Source organism: Dipodomys merriami, unplaced genomic scaffold (assembly GCF_024711535.1).
Source record: "Dipodomys merriami isolate MVZ:Mamm:240054 unplaced genomic scaffold, mDipMer1.0.p SCAF_24, whole genome shotgun sequence".
In the NCBI taxonomy this organism is placed as follows: domain Eukaryota; kingdom Metazoa; phylum Chordata; class Mammalia; order Rodentia; family Heteromyidae; genus Dipodomys; species Dipodomys merriami.
Genome location: NW_027203826.1, coordinates 17,720,758 through 17,738,171, shown reverse-complemented (window position 1 = coordinate 17,738,171; position 17,414 = coordinate 17,720,758). Strand labels below are relative to the sequence as shown.

Below are 17,414 nucleotides of genomic sequence, written 5' to 3'. Positions count from 1 at the left end.
AGCCTCCGGGGTAGCTCGGATTACGGGCCTGAGCCACCTGCCCGGCACACTCAATTATTCTAGCTGTTCTGCTTTGGGCCCAGAGGTCAATGTGGAGTCACGGATGTCTGGGTGTTCCTGCGGCACAGCAGTTTGTCCGTCCCCAGAAAAGTATTTCAAACGCATTTTGTGCGGAGAGGAGTCGTTTCCCCAAGTGTTTCTGTCTCCAGGTTGTCTTTTTTTAAGATCCTTTCTTACGTATTTACTAACTCCAGCTTGGGAGGGAGGCGGGAGGTGGGGTTTAAAGCAAAGACCACACCGCTCCCGCCCAGGCTGAGCCGAGATTGAATGGCTAGCGGCGGTTTCCCCTGACCCACTTTCTCCGATCCGGGGCGGGAGGAGCCAGCCGCGCCCTGCGCCCCGCCTGGGAAGAGGCGGGACGCCAGAGCCGCGGGAACTACAGCCCCCAGGCGCCCCGCGCGGTGGCACCGGGCCCGCCCCGCGCCCCGAGGCCCCCAGCGATAAAGCGCCCAGGCCGGCAGCCGGGCGATCGGGCGGGCGGACGGACAGCGGTGCGGCGCAGAGCGCGGTGCAGAGCGCGGTGCAGAGCGCGGTGCGGAGCGCAACGCGGCGTCGCTCCGGCCACAGAGCGGACCCCGGCGAGCGCAGCCCGCCGCGCGCGACCCACGGACGCGGACCCACAGCTGCCTGGCCTCCGGGCAGGTGGGGCTGCGGGGCGGACGCGGGGGTGGGCGAGGCGGAGGGAGGAGAGCCGTGGCGTCGCCGGCCCTCCTCGCAGGTTCTCGGAGGAGTTGGTTGCATTTCTGCATTTTTTGTTGTGTCCTGCGTTTTCCGGTGCCTCGGCTTCTGGTTCTGCAAATCTCTCTCGAGTCCCCGGGCGTTGTCCCTGTGCGGACCCGCTCCTGGCTGCTGCACGTTCTTTCTTCTTGTTGAAACTTTGCCGTTTCCTTGGCAAAGTTAGCTTCATCCGCTTGGATTCTACTTGTAGCCGCCCCCCAGCGTCCCGCCCTGCCTTGTTCAGTAATCGCCTGCTACATTCAAGCTTTAGTGAACACTTCGCTCCTTTGCTTTTTTTTGTGCCTGCACTGAGCCCTGGGCTCCGGGCTTAGGGGCGCTGTGGGTTAGCATTTCCCATTCCAAAGCTGGCACCCTACCACTTGACCACACCTCACTGGAGGCTTTTTGCTGTTTAGTTGGAGATTAGAGGCTCTTGGACTTCTTGCCTCCAACTGACTTTAAAACCAGGATCCTCAGATCTCGGCCACAAGTTTCTGTTAAAACCGAGATTTTGAGGATCATTCTTTGATACAACTGTGATGTTTTTATCCCAATACTAAGGAATTTTATTTAGCGTATTGCTCTATGCAGTGCAAAATATTTGAAGCTGGCCAGGCGCTGGTGGCTCACACCTGTAATCCTAGCTACTCAGGAGGCTGAGATCTCAGGTTCAGGGTTCAAAGCCAGCCCGGGCAAGCCTGGGCAGGAAAGTCCATCAGACTCCTTATCTCCAATTAACCACCAGAAAACCAGAAGTGGCACTGTAGCTAAAATGGTAGAGCGCTCACCTTGAGCTGAAGAGCTCAAGAACATTGCCCAGGCCCAGAGTTCAAGCCCCATGACCGTAAAAAAAAAAAAAAAAAAAAAAAAAAAACTGTGCCTGTTCTTTTCCTTGAAGTCAAGGAAAGGAGCCAAAACTATGTGCCTCAAACTCTGACATGGGGGCTACTTAAAAAATATAATTTTATTGATATTAAGTTGTTACACTTTTGTAAGTTTGGTAGTGAGCACATTTTTTTTTTTGACAAAGTCACCCCTTCTAACTTTTAAAGTCAGTTTTAGGCAGGGTGCTGTTGGCTCAAGCCTGTAATCTTAGCTATTCAGAAGGTTGACTGATAATTGTTCAAACTCAGCCAGGGCAGGAAAGTCAGACTCTTATCTCCAATTAAACACCAGAAAACTGGAAGTGGCACTGTGGCTCAAAGTAGCAGAGCACTAACCTTGGGCTGAAAAGCTCAAGAACAACACCCAGCCCCTGAGGTCAAGTCCCAAGACTGACAAAAAAAAGAAAAAATCAGTTTAGAAGTTGTCTTGCCTGTGAGGATTGAAGTGAGAGGAGGCGGGGCACACGGACTAGCTGGCCAGATGTTGAAAGGTAACCAGGATTGTTATTGGACTAGAACACTGCAGGCATGGCATTGGGTAGACAAACTAGAGAGTTGGCAAAGACCAGATGAAAAATACTGATGTTCTGGATGATTCCTCTGGCTGCCTGTAGAGACTATGATTCCCAGCCTCATCCTATTCTTCCACAGACCCCTTGTTTTGAAATTTTTTTAACTCCAACTGCATTTACTCGTCATTCATTTCTCTCAACTAAAGATATATAGAACTGCCTGTCTAAAGCTTCTGCCCATCCTAAGAATGTCGTTGTTACAAGGTATGAAATAAATACAGCTAAAAGCACAAGAAAATAGAAGGCTGTGTGGCTAGAACAAACTGGCAGTTTGATTAGGCAACAATGCCGACTCAAGCTGTGGGCTATCTTATCACTTGACCCTTCTTCCATTCCCCCGGCCACATGGACCTATGGTTGTGACCACTGGTCCAGATAAGAAGGGGCTAAGTCCAGAGAAGGGCAGCAAGAAAGAAGGAAGAATTTCTGAGAAAGAAGGTAGCAGAATTTGGGGCTGGGAAGTTGGCTCAGTGGTAGAGCACTTGCCTTGCATGCCTGAGGCCCTGGGTTCGATTCCTCAGCACCACATAAGCAAAAAGAAAAAAGCCGGAAGTGGTGCTGTGGCTCAAGTGGTAGAGTGCTAGCCTTGAGCTGAAGAGCTGAGGGACAGCGCCCAGGCCCAGAGTTCAGGCCCCACAATCGGACCAAAAAAAAAAGGTAGCAGAATTTAAGCAACTAGTCCCTGGAGAGGAAAAGAGCGTCGAGGGTTGGGGTGAAGGTATCTGCACAGCGGAAGTGAGGGAAGATGATGCTGGTCAGGGACTTGTACCCATTGATAAGATCTTATGGAGAACACTGAATGTAGACTCACTTATGTGCCTGCCCCTGGTTTTAATCATGTTATTCGAATTCATACTTTTAATTATCTCAACAACCCTGTGAAATGTGATTGTCATTATGCTCATTTAAAAGTACCTGAAGCCTGGTACCAGTAACTCATGCCTGTAATCCTAGCTATTCAGAAGGTTGAATCTGAAGATTGAGGTTTGAAGCCAGCCTAGGCAGAAAAGTCTATGAGACACATTCTCTCTCTCTCTCTCTCTCTCTCTCTCTCTCTCTGAGTAAAATGTTAGACTGGAGATATGGCTCAAGTGGTAGAGGGCCAGCCATGAATACATGACAGAGTGAAGGTCCTGAATTCCAGCCCTAATTCCAGGGGGAAAAAAAAGAAAGAGAGAGGCTAGGTGCTGGTGGTTCATGCCTATAATCCTAGCTACTCAGGAGGCCAAGATCTGAGGATCATGGTTCAAAGCCAGCCTGGGCAGGAAAACCTGTGAGACTCTTATCTCTAACTGGAAGTGGCACTGTGGCTCAAGTGGTAGAGAGCTCGCCTTGAGCTGAAGAGCTCAGGAACATCGCCCAAGCCCAGGGTTCAAGCCCCATGACCGACCAAAAGATTAAGTATCAGTTCTAGGTTACCCAGCTGGTTAAGTGAAAGAACCAGGGTAAAGATGAGTGAAGTCTGACTCCATAGCTGGCCCTCTGGCTTCTCTACCTATAAGTAACAAAGAAACTGCTTACAGGACAAGATGATAGAATGACAGGAATCTTGAGTTAAAGTGCTATAGACATACCAGGTCAAGCTAGGCAGCAGACATCATCATCAGTCTCGTAATGCTGAGACATTTTTGTGGACTAGATGGGGCCTCCTAGGCTCAGAGGATAAGTAGCCTGTCCTGTAGTAAAGGTGTCACATGAAGCCCAAAGGTTAGCACCGTGTCTTAGGATTTCTTGTCATATTTCCCTGTGGGCCAGGTGATTGTTTATCTTCTAAACTTCCAACATGGTTGTTGCCTTCTACTTGATTAGGAAATGTTAGAGAGACCCTGGTGTCCTATGGATTGTGACAGGCCTCCCTTCATAGCCCTTTATGCTGTAGCACTGCTTCATGCAGGATTTGAGTTTCATTTCAGGAGTAAGTCTTGCTGGGAACTCATCTTATTTCCAAGGAGCAGTATCAGGCTGGCTTACCACAAAAGCTGTAAATGTTTCTCAAGGGCTCTTCTGTGTTAGGACTCTTGGTAGATACAGAAAAAAATAGAAGATAACGAATTGTGAATTCCAAAAGTTTATTTATTAACAGTTGTAAGGCAAGAGTAGATAAAACAAAATGGTTCAAGCCCGGCACTGGTGGCTCCCACCTGTAATTCTAGCTACTCAGGAGGCTGAGATCTGAGTTCAAAGTTCAAAGGCAAGCCAGGTAGGAATGTCCTTGAGACTCTTACCTCCAATTAACCAGCAAAATGTCTTACTGGCTGTAATGGTAGAAGTGGCGCTGTGGCTCAAGAGGTAGAGTGCTAGCCTTGTACACAGAAAGCCTCAGGGACAGCATACAGGCCCTGCGCACGCGCGCGCGCGCGCACACACACACACACACACACACACACACACACACACACACACACACACACACACACACACACACACACACACACACACACACACACACACACACACACACACACACACACACACAGAGCTCAGGGACAGTGGACAGGTCCTGAGTTCAAGCCCAGTACTAGAGCACAAAAATAAAATAAGAAAGAAGATTGGCTCATAATTACGTATTTCAAAGCCAGGTAGTTATATGGTGTATGCCTGTATCCCAGCCCCTGGAGGCTGAAGCAGAAGGATCATGAGTTTGAGGCCAGCCTGAGCTATATAATATGGGTCAGATTTCGCTATAGTGGGCACTTTTAAATGTGACTGTGGGTCAGAAATATATTTGCCCTCTTGCCAATCTCCTATAGTCATCCTGTATTTCCTATAAACCCATTGTCTTGGATAATTGTCACAAAACTATCTGGTGACCATCTATTTTTCTTCCTTGATCGTTAGACATTTGTTGCATGGCTTAAAATTGTGTTTGGCTTTTTGTGTCTCAATAAAATAAATGTATACGTACCAAAGACCAAGAATTAAACCAGGCAATCTGCCTTCACAAGGAGGTCAGCCAGGATGCTCTGAGGCATGCGTTCACTGCTTATGCCAGGTCTTCTACATCACTGTGGACAGATGGAGGGAGGCTGTGGCCACAAATGAGTGGGGGCAGGGTTAACCATGAATGTCTGACTAGGAAATCATCATCCAGCCACAGTCTGGGTGACCTCATTCAGTCAGCCACAGAGTCATCACTTGTGAACTGAAAACCAGAAATCAGGCAGGTCTGTGTGCTCCAGACAGGGAAAAACAATGCCAAATAATACACTCCCCCATGTCCCTCTGTAGCCTGCGCTAGTGGGGAAGAGAGAGATAATATATAGTTAGCATGGTTTGCCTAGAAAAACTGGACCTATGTTTGCTAAGTGAATCTGAGAATAGTTACATAAGGTACAGTGGAACCTTAAGACTTTTAAGTTTGGGGTTGGAGGTATGGCTCAGTTGGTAGCATGCTAGCCAATAAGTGAAAGCTGCAGGTACTGATTTTGAGTGCTAGTCTTGGACTTCAAAAATAAAAATTAAGGAAAGACTAAGTGCTACTTTTAGGTGGGATTCTAGATTAAAAGAATGAAGACAGAGAAAGAATGTTCCCTCCCCCCTTTTTTTTTGGGTCCGGTCGTGGGGCCTGAACTCTGGGCCTGGGCACTGTCCCTCAGCTCTTCAGCTCAAGGCTAGCACTCTACCACTTGAGCCACAGCGCCACTTCCAGCTTTTTTTTTTCTTTTTGCTTATGTGGTGCTGAGGAATCGAACCCAGGGCCTCAGGCATGCAAGGCAAGCACTCTACCACTGAGCCACCTTCCCAGTCCTTTTATGACTACATTTTAATTTAAATTATGGAAATTCCTCATATATTTCACTTCTCTGAGTAAAGTTACAGTTATGCTGTTATTGACCCCTATTCTTTGAGGTTTGGGATGGCCTCCCTCATGTAGATAGCAAAAATAGAATGTCTTCCAAATAGCATTTTTCCAGACTAAAATTGTTTTCCCTTTCCTAATCCAAACATGTTTTCCCAGTAGAGTTGAGCTCTAAAAATCTTACATTCTATCACTTGCACTGGGTGTTTATATTCTTGTAAGCATATCTTACAGTTCTAAGCTAGAGGTGGACTTTGCCCTGGGGTTTGATCATTAATTGACATTCCTTGAAGAAAGAGGGGAATAATTTTGTGTGTTTTCCAGACTTTCCAGCTGCGCAATGGCCTCCCCGAAGAAGAAATTGCAGGGTCTTGTCGCTGCCACAATCACACCAATGACTGAGAATGGGTAACTATCACGTGGGGCCATAAAGGGATCTGTTCTCATTCAACCAGAAAGGACAGAACTCTCTATAATTACAGTCCCTTAGGCTCTGGACCTGGTGGGGAAGGGAGGTACTCTTGCCAAGTGGTAGCTTGTTTGTATCTCATCTCGGCTCTATAACACACACACACACACACACACACACACACACACACACACCAGGGTCTGACACACACACACACACACACACACACACACACACACACACACACACACACACACACACACACACACACACACACACACACACACACACACACACACACACACACACACACACACACACACACACACACACACACACACACACACACACACACACACACACACACACACACACCAGGGTCTGTCATGGGGCTTGAACTCTGGACCTGGGTGCTGTCCCTCAGCTCTTTAGCTCAAGGCAAGTGCTCTACCACTTGAACCAAAGCGCCACTTCCAGTTTTCTGGTGGTTCATTAGAGATGAGTCACACAGAAGATAGATAACCTTTTCAAAAGCCTTGGTTTTTGGTATTCTCTTCCTCAATTTTTAAACATTAACCTTATCCCTCTAAAGTAGATGAAATTTCTTTTCTTTTCTTTCTTTTTCCTTTTTTGTGGGTTGTGGGGCTTGAACTTGGGGCCTGGGCACTGTCCCTGAGCCTCTTTGTGATCAAGGCTGGCGCTCTACCACTTGAGCCACAGTACCACTTCTAGTTTTTGGGTGATAATTGGAGATAAGAGTCTCATGGGGACTTTTCTACTTGAGCTGGCTTTGAATGACGGTACTCAGATCTCAGCCTCCTGAGTAGCTAGGATTATAGGCATGAGCCACTGGATCCTGGTGATAACATTTCTTATGGCTTTCAGCATTCTCATTCAGGGTGACCAGATCATAGTTCTTCCTTAGGTCAGCAGAGTCCAAGACTCTGGCTTCATCCTGATTATTTCTTTTTCTTTCTTTCTTTCTTTTTTTGGTCCATCATGGGGCCTGAACTCTGGGCCTGGGCACTGGTCCTCAAGCTCTTCAGCTCAAGGGTGCTCTACCACTTGAGCCACAGCACCACTTCCAGCTTTTTCTGTTTATGTGGCACTGAGGAATCAAACCCAGGGCCTCAGGCATGCAAGGCAAACACTCTACCACAGAGCCACCTTCCCAGCCCCCATCCCGACTATTTCTAACTTGCTGAGGTTGTATTTTGACTACTCAGCTGGTTTGTAACAGTTTGGGGTTTTTTGTTGGGGGTGGTGCTAATAGTTATTTCACTTTTCCACAAGTTCTAGAAAAGACTGAAGTCAGCTGTTTTTCAATGCAACAACTACTTATTTGGCAGATAAAGCAGAAGACATGTGACTTCATGAGGCAGATTAACTTCCTGCTACAGAGTTAAAAACACTCCATCTGGTCGGTGCTGCTTTAACCTTTGAATAGAGACCCCCTCTGTGCCTGGAAGTGGCTTCTTAAAGCAGCCTAATTGCTCAATCACAACCCACTGAGAGTGTCAGTGTGTCCTTCCTCTGTATTGTGCTATTTTCCTGGAAGCCAAGAACTCTGCTTTTCTGCTTTGTTTCCATTTCTCAAAATCCTCTTGCCCTTATACCTTCATTTTGCTATTTTTTCTTTTTTCTTCTTTTTTTCTTTCCTCCAGTCCTGGGGCTTGAACTCAGGCCTGTCCCTGAGCTTCTTTTGCTCCAGGCTAGCACTTGTACCACTTGAGTCATAGCATAAGTGGAGTAATTTTTTTTTTTGGGGGGGGGGGGGAGTCCAGTCGTGGGGCCTGAACTCTGGGCCTGGGCGCTGTCCCTCAGCTCTTCAGCTCAAGGCTAGCACTCTACCACTTGAGCCACAGTGCCACTTCCGGCTTTTTTTATTTTTGCTTATATGGTGCTGAGGAATCGAACCCAGGGCCTCAGGCATGCAAGGCAAGCACTCTACCACTGAGCCACCTTCCCAGCCCATCAAATTATTTTTTAACCACAATCTGAAGCTTATAGCAGCTAGATGTGAAACTGCATGGAGACTACAGATCTTCTGTCAGGGCATGAAAAAAGGCCCTTTTTCCCAAGTGGCTTTTCTGAGAGAAATCCCTATCACTGCTGCTGTCATTGGTTCCCTTTCTTGGTACATGACACAGAAGGAAAGTTCTTCTCTTTATTTGCAAAGACAAGCAATATAACTGGAATGGTAGGGCCAACTTATCAGAAATCACATCTCTCAGTCATCAAAATCAGGTAGAAGTTATGTGTGCTCATGGCAAAAATAACTACTTTGCTCTTTCTGTACTTTTGAGCAGACAAGTATACAAGAAGAAACTGTCCCAGCCTAGGGGAGGTTGAAGATGGTTGGTTCTGGGAGCCTGGTCACTGGTCATAGTTAAAAAGACAACAAGCAAGGGCTGGGAAGGTGGCTCAGTGGTAGAGTGCTTGCCTTGCATGTAAGAGGCCCTGGGTTCAATTCCTCAGCACCACATAAGCAGAAAATGTTGGAAATGGCACTGTGACTCAAGTGGTAGAGCTTGAGCTGAAGAGCTGAGGGCCAGCTCCCAGGCCCAGAGTTCAGGTCCCATGACCGACAAATAAAATAAATAAATAAATAGAAAACAAGCCATGAATTCTGGTTCCCAAATGCCAGGTGCTTTCTGAGTGGAAAGAGGCTTGTTTGTATAGATTTCCATAGGGAAGCAATGACATGTGAGAGCGAAAACACAATTTATTTCTTGCTGCATATTTGCTCAGAAGGAAAAGTGCCTTTTTGTTGTTGAGACTGAGTTTTGTTATGTTGTCCAATCTAGTCTCAAACTCCAAGGCTCAAGTATTCCTTCAAATAGCCTCCTGAGTATATCCAGGACTATAGGGATGTGCCATGGTACCTAGTGAAAACTGATCTCTGGAAGGAGCTAAGAACAGTGACTCATTTTCCTTTTCTAATATAGACATTGTATTGCTTGGGGCAAGTGTGCTAGCTTTTAGGATCTGTTTCTTCACCTGAAAAAAATAGAGATATAGTTCTCTCTTAGTTGTTTAGATTAAACTGGAACTTATAGATAAAAATGCCTGTAATAGTAGCTACTAAGGAGGCTGAGATCTGATGATCACAGCTCAAAGCCAGCCCAGGCAAGAAAGTCCATGAGATGCCAAAAAGCCAGAAACTGAGCTGTGGCTCTGTTTTTTTGCTACCCTTGAGCAAAAATGCTTGGGAATAGTGCCTAGCACCTTGGCCCTGAATTCAGGCCCCAGGACTAGCCAACAACAACAACAAAAAAAAACAAAGTAAGAGGAAAGAGAAAAGGAAGGACAAGAGTGTTGTCCTAATTATTCTTCCAGACCCAAGTGCTTGACAACTCCTTTCCACCTCAATACTTGGGACTTTTCATGTGAAAACCTCCATGTGCCTAATTCATATACACGCTATCAGTTAACACATAGTGAAACTTCATAACGTCATATAAAATGTGGTGTCAGCTGATAGGAAGACAGAGATGGGAGAGTAGTCACATGACCACTCCTTTGCCTTTCTGGCCTTTACTGAGGTCCCTTGCTCTGTCAACTACAGCCAGGCAGTGCTATGAATGGGCATGAGCACCGTAAGAGAGCCTGCTCTGGTGGCAGGCTTACATCTGCACTGATGCATACCTTTCCCTGAGTGGCAGGCTCAGCTCCCTTTATAGCTTTCCCCTGAGCACACTGTGGAGTGTTTGGCACTGCATTTTTTGCTTTCTTGCTTGCCCTTTAATCTCCGAGTCAGCTGTTTTTTATTCTCTTCTTCTTCCCTTTGATAAATACCCTTTGATATCTGTTTCTTAGATGCATCAGAGTTTTCATCTTATTTTTATTATTGTAGAAATTCAATACGATGAAAAGCACATTAATAAGGCTAAAAATTAGGATTCTCTGTACAAATGGCAGCCTGGGTACTTTGTGTCCTAGGCAATGTTACCATGGTTGCTGCCCAGTTTTCTTTTGGATTCTCACTCTCCTTTGCCCATCCTCCCCTGCTGCATTTTGACTCAAGACAGGCCACTAAATACATCTTGTAAGTCAGTTTTTAGATTTTGAACTCAACATGACCTTAAAGGGCAGTGTTCTTAGCATCTAGCTCAGGTATTAGATCCTGGCAAGGTTAGTGAGGTGCACACTGTTGGAAAGGCAGCTAGCACTGGATCTTACCAAAATGCAGATTGTGCCAGGATAGGGCCATGGGTAGACTGGGATTATGCATGTCTGACAGACTTGCCAGATACCCATGCTGCTCTTTTCAAAATGTTTGGCTCTCACTCTGAGAGACAGAGTGACAGCAAAGCTCCTTTCCAACTCTTAATCCTCTTCAGTTTAAAACTAGCAAATACAGATGGATTTAAGTCTTCATTTGTTGTCACAAATGTTAAGTGCTAAAAGTTGTTATAGTCTTAAGATTGAATTTTCCTAGCTGAATTTTCCACCAAGTTCAAAAATGTTAAGTTCTTGCCTGGTGCTAGTGGCTCACACTTTGTCATCCTAGCTACTCAGGAGGCTGAGATCTGAGGATCATAGTTCAAAGCCAGCCTGGGCAGGGAAGTCCATGAGACGCTTATCTCCACTTAACCTCCAGAAAATGGGAAGTAGAGCTGTGGTTCAAAGTGGTAGAGAGCTAGCCTTGCGCAAAAGAGCTCAAGGATAGCTTCCAGGCCCTGAGTTCAAGTCCCATGACTCACCCCCCCCAAAAAAAGTTCTCATGTCTCCATCCTCACCCACCTATCTCTTTCCCAAAGAAAGAACAAATATGACTAGCAAATTTCTTTTTAAAGCATTATTTGTAGTGAAGTTTAAATGTAAATGTAAAACCTCTTTTGAATATTTTCTTCTCATGTAAATGAGGCGCATGTGGCTGGGTTGTTTTGTTACTAAGATCAGAGAAACAAAAACACAAAACAAAAGCATTTTTTTTTTGGGGGGGGGTCCGGTTGTGAGGCCTGAACTCTGGGCATGGGCGCTGTCCCTCAGCTCTTCAGCTCAAGGCTCGCGCTCTACCACTTGAGCCACAGCGCCACTTCCGGCTTTTTTTTCTTTTTGCTTATGTGGTGCTGAGGAATGGAAGCCAGGGCCCCAGGCATGCAAGGCAAGTGCTCTACCACTGAGCTACCTTCCCAGCCCAACAAAAGCATTTATTCAGAGCACCCTAGATCACAAAATAGATTTTTTTTTCCGGTCATGGGGCCTGAACTCTGGGCCTGGACACTGTCCCTCAGCAATTTAGCTCAAGGCTAGTGCTCTACCAGATGAGCCACACCTCCACTTCCTGCTCTTTCTGCTTATGTGGTGCTGAGGAATCAAACCTAGGGCCTCATGCATGCAAGGCAAGCACTCTACCACTGAGCCACCTTCCCAGCCCCACAAAGTGGATTTTTAATAACTATTAATGAGCATATAGCTGGTCACCAGTAGCTATTCAGGAGACTGAGACCTGAGGCTTATGGTGTAAAGACAGCTTGGACAGCAAAGCCTATGAGACTCTTCTTCTGGTCTGTCACAGGGCCTTGAACTCTCGGCTTGGGTGCTGTCCCTGCACTCTTCAGCTCAAGGCAGCACTCTCCCACTTGAGCCTTAGCACCATTTCTGGTTTTCTGGTGGTTTATTGGAGATAAGAATCTCACAGACTTTCCTGCCTGGGCTGGCTTTGAACTTCAATCTCAGCCTCCTGAGTAGCTAGGATTACAGGTGTGAGCCACCAGTACCCGGGTATGAGACTCTTATCTCCAGTAAACCACCAAAAGGCTGAAAGCAGAGCTATGACTCAAGTGATAAGAGCACTAGCCTTGAACAGTGAAAGCTCAGAGACAGCACTAGGCCCTGAGTTCAAGCCTCAGTATTTCCCCCACTCCCCATGAGAGAGAACACAGCCTATAGACCTGGGAATTGGTTGAATTAATGCTCTCCTCTCTTTTTCATGCCTTTTAGAGAAATCAACTTTTCTGTAATTGGCCAATACGTGGACTACCTTGTGAAAGAGCAGGGAGTGAAGAACGTTTTTGGTAAGTCATCTTGAGATTCCTCTGTCTCTAAGCACCATCTCTGAAAGGTAGATCTTACCTGCTTTCTGACCAGTGTCTCATATTGCAGATCTCGAGGGAGCCATGATAGGCTAACTAAAAGCTGTGCGTTTATATATTTCCCAGTGTTAAATCAATAGTGCCCCTCCAAGGAATCATTTCATTTGGTGGTGTGCTGGTATTCTTTTCATCATTTACAGATGACAAATCTATGCCTCAGATACAGCCTTTTTGTTAGGTCACTTGACCAAGAAGTGTTGAATAACAGTGAAGCCTTCTTATGTAACAACTCTCCTGAGCACTCTTCAGAATGGGCTCTAGTCTGTCCCTATCTGAGCTTTTTCAAATTGTGAATGAAAGAAATACTCTAAATGCAGAGCACAAGGAAATCATAGGGCAAGCATTTTGCCCATTCATTTCAAAAATAGTAAAAAAAAAAAATGAATTTTTTCTTAATTTAAAAATCGGGCCACATATAGTGGCCCATGCTTATAATCCCTTCACTTGAGTAGTCACAAGGTCAAGACCAGCCTGTGCTATATAGTCAAGTTCTAAACAGCTTGGGCTGTATATTAAGACCGTAGATCAAAAAACAAAATCAGATCTTGAAGATTTTAAGCCTAAGAACAATATCTACTAGTGGATGAACTAGCCTTTGTGTGGGATTAGGAGCACACTACTCCTTGAGTGGGTTTTTCTTCCAAGGAAACACAGCTGTGAACTCACTTAACTTATTTGGTATATCTGACTTCATGTTTTCTTCTATAAACAAGAATGATTTCTGTTTTGCTGTGGAGAGGGGGATGGTGACTGACTGCTGGGTGCCTGACCTCTTCTGCCTACAGCTCAAACACCTCCCCTTCTCTGAGCCTACAAAAGTAAATGAGTGGTACAAAGTAAAATCCTTCTCAAGCAGGGATTTAGGGCACTGCACCTCTAGAGTTGGGGTTGGAGAGCAAACACCATTGGCCAGTCCCACTGACTGACTGATTGTTTGTTTGAAACAGTGAATGGCACAACAGGAGAAGGCCTGTCCCTGAGCATGTCTGAACGTCGCCTGGTTGCAGAGGAGTGGGTGACGCAAGGGAGGAACAAGTGAGTGGCTCTGCAGAGATGAAATACACTGTGTCATCAAGAGTGGGAAGATGAGCCAAGGCCCTGAGGCTCCCAGCACTTGGAAGAGGATCCCCCTTCCTTTCCGTGTAACGAAAAGGGGGCAGCCCATTTGCCACGCACCCCTGCTCCCATCTGGAAATGGGAAACCCTCTTATCCATGTACAGGATCCATTTCTTCACGATTCTGGTACAATGCTGAGCCCCTGAGATAAGTCTCTGCCCTCAGGCTGTTGTGCAAGTAATGGGGAATCAGATGTTGATGCCTGTTCTGATAAATGGGTAAACATGGAGAAAGTGATGATAATTACTGGTTTAGGTGGAAGCGAAAGATCTGAGGTAAGCCGGGCACCAGTGGTTCACACTTGTAATCCTAGCTACTCAGGAGGCTGAGATCTGAAGATCGTGCTTTGAAGCCAGCCCAGGCAGGAAAGTCCTTGAGACTCTTATCTACAATTAACCACCAGAAAACCAAAGTGGTGCTGTGGCTCAAGCGGTAGAGCACTCACTTTGAGCTGAAGAGTGCAGGGACAGCGCCCAAGCTCAGAGTTCAAGCCATACGACTGACAAAAAAAATAATTGAATAAAAGATTCCCAAGAAGGCCTGGGTTTTACCTTGACAGTCTCTGTTTCAGGCCAACAGGGAAACTCTGGGCTTGGGCTTAGGTGCTGTCCCAGGCTGGCTTTGAACCAAGATCCTCAGATCTCAACCTCCTGAGTCGCTAGGATTACAGGCATGAGCCACCAGTGCCTGGCTCCTTAGGGATCTTTAAATGGCTTCCAAGCACGTTAAATACTCTAAAATCATATGCCAAGCGTGTCCCAAAGCACTTCCAAGTGATCCATCAGCTTTCAGTTAGTTTTTGGTCAGGTATTCAGTCCAAGCAGATTAAAAACCTGGGGCAATGTATGAAAAGAGGAGACTAAGAATAAACATCTCAGCTTTCCCACTTCCTGCATAGTCAGCTCATTCTTTCACCTCTTCTCAATAAGAATCATCAGTCTCCTCTAGGTTCCCCGTGCACCGCAGCTTTTAAAGCCAATAGAAAATGTTTTAAAGGAAGGGTGAAGTCTTTGGCACCTTGTGCTTCCTCAAGTCACCAAGAGAATATAACAGATGTATGCTGCCCCACCCACCATTGGCTGAGATGGAGTCTTGAGAACTTCTTTTCCCCAAAACTGGCCTTGAACCATGATTCTACCACTGTTTCTGCTTCCCAAATAGCTAGGGTTATAGGCTTGAGCCATTGTGCCCAACTAAACTTCTCTCTCTCTCTCTCTCTCTCTCTCTCTCTCTCTCTCTCTCTCTCTCTTTGCCAGTCCTGCAGCTTGAACTACGGATCTGGCACTGTCCCTGAGCTTCTATTACTTAAGACTAGCACTCTACCACTTGAGCCACAGCACCACTTCAGCTTTTTCTGCTTATGTGGTACTGAGCAATCAACCCCAGGGCTTCATGCATGCTAGGCAAGCACTCTATAACTAAGCCACATTCCCAGCCTCCAGCTAGGCTTCTCTTAACTTATTCTTTCTACCTCAGTTTGTTGTGATTAAGTATGGGGGAGCAATCCTAAACCTATTATTACCTTCAAGAGGATAGAAAAGACCACTGTTTTTGCTAGACTAAGGTCTGGAGTATTTATACAGAATACCTCCTGGAAGCTGATCTCATGTTCCTTACACCTGCCTATTTGAGCCTACTAAAGCCCTTTTGCTCACATTTCTAGCTCCTATCTTTTCTTTGATAATGAAGCTCTTGATTAGAAAAAAGTTCTATTTCTAAGCTTTCTGAGAGAAGTGTGTATAACTTTGGATAGAAGATTCTATTATTCTATTCTGATAGAATCCTGGCTGGGGTACAAAAATTCTCTTTCCACATAACCATTGAATGAATACATGACATTAAATGCACTGCCAGCTTATAATCCCCAAGCACTTCTCATCAGGTAGTAGTCATAGTCAACAGCAGCAGCAAAATGGAGACGTTTCATAAAGTGAGAAGAAAGAGACAATTTAATTTTAATTTTCTAATTCAAGCCAGATATGTTTATGCATAATACCACTGTATCTTTTTAGTGTTTGCACTTACAATACAATGTCTTGATTTTTTGTTATTTGTATATTAAATATTTTTATTTGGCAAAATATTATCATATGCTCTTTAATTGATTCATTTAAGATCAATCATAGCAAAACTAGATAATCTTGAAATGAATAAGGCATCAGTTAACTGCATAAACAAGCACAGACAAGGCTGGTGCTGCCTTCCAATGTCCTCTAAACTTTAGACAACTTACAATGCTTCTCTATTGCAGGTTGGACCAGGTGGTGATTCACGTAGGGGCACTGAGCTTGAAGGAGTCACAAGAACTGGTATGTAGACCCATCTGAGAACAATGACTCAGGGGACCTCCATTTTTCTGCTGAAATTAGTATTGTCATGGATATATTTGGTATGTAGGCAATGCTGACTAGAGGAGGTGTGAGACCTCAGGAAATCACCGTTGACAAGCAGAAATCAAAGTGGTGACCCCTGCAGGGCAGGAGACCTTCCTCCAAGATGTAGATAAAGAGGAGAATTTGAGCCAACTTCTGTTTTCTTTCTGAGGTAGAAAGCAAAAGCGCTCTGCTGGACAGAAGGGATTGGAAGTAAGGGAAAGAAGTCATTGGTAATTGCTGCCTTAAAGCAGGGGAAGAAAGTTGAATTATAGCAGAATTGTTCGATGAAGCTACAAACCAATTGTTTTTTCTAGTTTTTAGTTAGAAATTTATCATCCCACCACTTGGCACCAAATTGGTAAACTTTCTCTAGATACACTCTACCTAGAACGTAGGAGCAAGCACACAAATAATTAGATCACTGTAGGTTTAGCAATTGATTAGCAGGTTAGGTGGAGCAAAAGGCAAAGGCAGAAACAGTTAAAAACTACTGGTTTTAAAGAAAAAGTAAATGGGTACTGTAGTGTGGTCTTTCTTCTTCTACAGGCCCGACATGCTGCAGAAATAAGAGCCGATGGCATTGCTGTCATTGCACCTTTCTTTCTCAAGCCATGGAGCAAAGGTAAGAGCTGGCTCCAAGTGCACAGTGCCTCACACTGCCTGCTTCTTGCTTCCATTGAAAATATTGATGTTGGGGCTGGGAAGGTGGCTCAGTGGTAGAGTGCTAGCCTTGAGCTGAAGAGCTGAGGGACAGCGCCCAGGCCCAGAGTTCAGGCCCCACGACCAGACCCAAAAAAAAAAGAAAATATTGATGTTCAATTCATAAAGGGCTAAGCTAGAGGCATGAAGGTTTTTTTTTTTTTTTTTTTTTGTCGGTCGTGGGGCTTGAACTCTGGGCCTGGGCGCTGTCCCTCAGCTCTTCAGCTCAAGGTGAGCGCTCTACCACTTGAGCTACAGCGCCACTTCCGGTTTTCTGGTGGTTTATTGGAGATAGGAGTCTCACGGTCTCTCCTGCCCGGGCTGGCTTTGAACCGTGATCCTCAGATCCCAGCCTCCTGAGTAGCTAGGATTACAGGCGTGAGCCACCAGCGCCCGGCTGAGGCATGAAGGTTTTAAGACACAGTGTATCCCTGGAATATTTGCTCTCCTAGATCCATAACAGAGATTGCATTAAATTAGCACTTCAATTGTTTTTGCCAGGTAATCTAACTGGATCATCTATGTAATTCTGATTGCCAAGTGCTTGTATTTGGGTCAGGTGTAGACTCCTGGTCTAATCAGTTACATAGGGTTTCTGGGCCACATGTCAAAGGATGGAATTATTTTTCTTTAAAAAGAGAAGTATATATGATGATCATTTTGAAATTCCATGTCCTCTTT

At 45.5% G+C, this 17,414-nt stretch overlaps 1 protein-coding gene across 1 annotated transcript in view; it reads left to right on the top strand.

Moving 5' to 3' along the window:
* The first annotated feature begins 530 nt into the window (after positions 1-530).
* Positions 531-17,414, top strand: part of Npl (N-acetylneuraminate pyruvate lyase) — a 30,473-nt gene continuing 13,589 nt past the window's right edge. Inside the window, exons 1-6 of the mRNA XM_070034304.1 lie at positions 531-702; positions 6,357-6,440; positions 12,391-12,464; positions 13,490-13,577; positions 15,911-15,968; positions 16,581-16,656. Of these exons, the coding sequence (XP_069890405.1) occupies positions 6,373-6,440; positions 12,391-12,464; positions 13,490-13,577; positions 15,911-15,968; positions 16,581-16,656 (364 nt within the window). The 5' untranslated portion in view covers positions 531-702; positions 6,357-6,372. The remainder of the gene's footprint in view (positions 703-6,356; positions 6,441-12,390; positions 12,465-13,489; positions 13,578-15,910; positions 15,969-16,580; positions 16,657-17,414) is intronic.